This window comes from Penaeus monodon, chromosome 27, assembly GCF_015228065.2.
Source record: "Penaeus monodon isolate SGIC_2016 chromosome 27, NSTDA_Pmon_1, whole genome shotgun sequence".
Lineage (NCBI taxonomy): Eukaryota > Metazoa > Arthropoda > Malacostraca > Decapoda > Penaeidae > Penaeus > Penaeus monodon.
Genome location: NC_051412.1, coordinates 37,560,430 through 37,560,730, shown reverse-complemented (window position 1 = coordinate 37,560,730; position 301 = coordinate 37,560,430). Strand labels below are relative to the sequence as shown.

Below are 301 nucleotides of genomic sequence, written 5' to 3'. Positions count from 1 at the left end.
TTTAGCTGATGTTAGCTTCAAACCACACTAATATTATTATACAATAACATATTCTCGCGTTTACAGATTCCTTCCCATAAGAAAGAACCAATATAAATATCAAAACACACACAAAAAAATAATGTACCCCGACACACCGAACACTCTCTCAGAAAATTAATCTACTTCTCTCGCCTTCCCAGACCGCCCACTGCCCCCCGAAGACCTGGCCACTTCCAGACACGCCCACCTCTCCGAGCGCATCAAGTCGGTGAAAGAAGCCATGATTTTGCCAGTGCAGGTGAGTCCTTGGCTGCGGTGA

General features: G+C 45.2%; 1 protein-coding gene across 1 annotated transcript in view; it reads left to right on the top strand.

Annotated features, from left to right (window-relative positions):
• The window catches only part of LOC119590516, a gene marked incomplete in the record, with an annotated part of 54,991 nt that overhangs the window by 17,084 nt on the left and 37,606 nt on the right, over positions 1 to 301 (top strand). Inside the window, 1 exon segment of the mRNA XM_037939164.1 lies at positions 183 to 280. Within this exon segment, the coding sequence (XP_037795092.1) occupies positions 183 to 280 (98 nt within the window).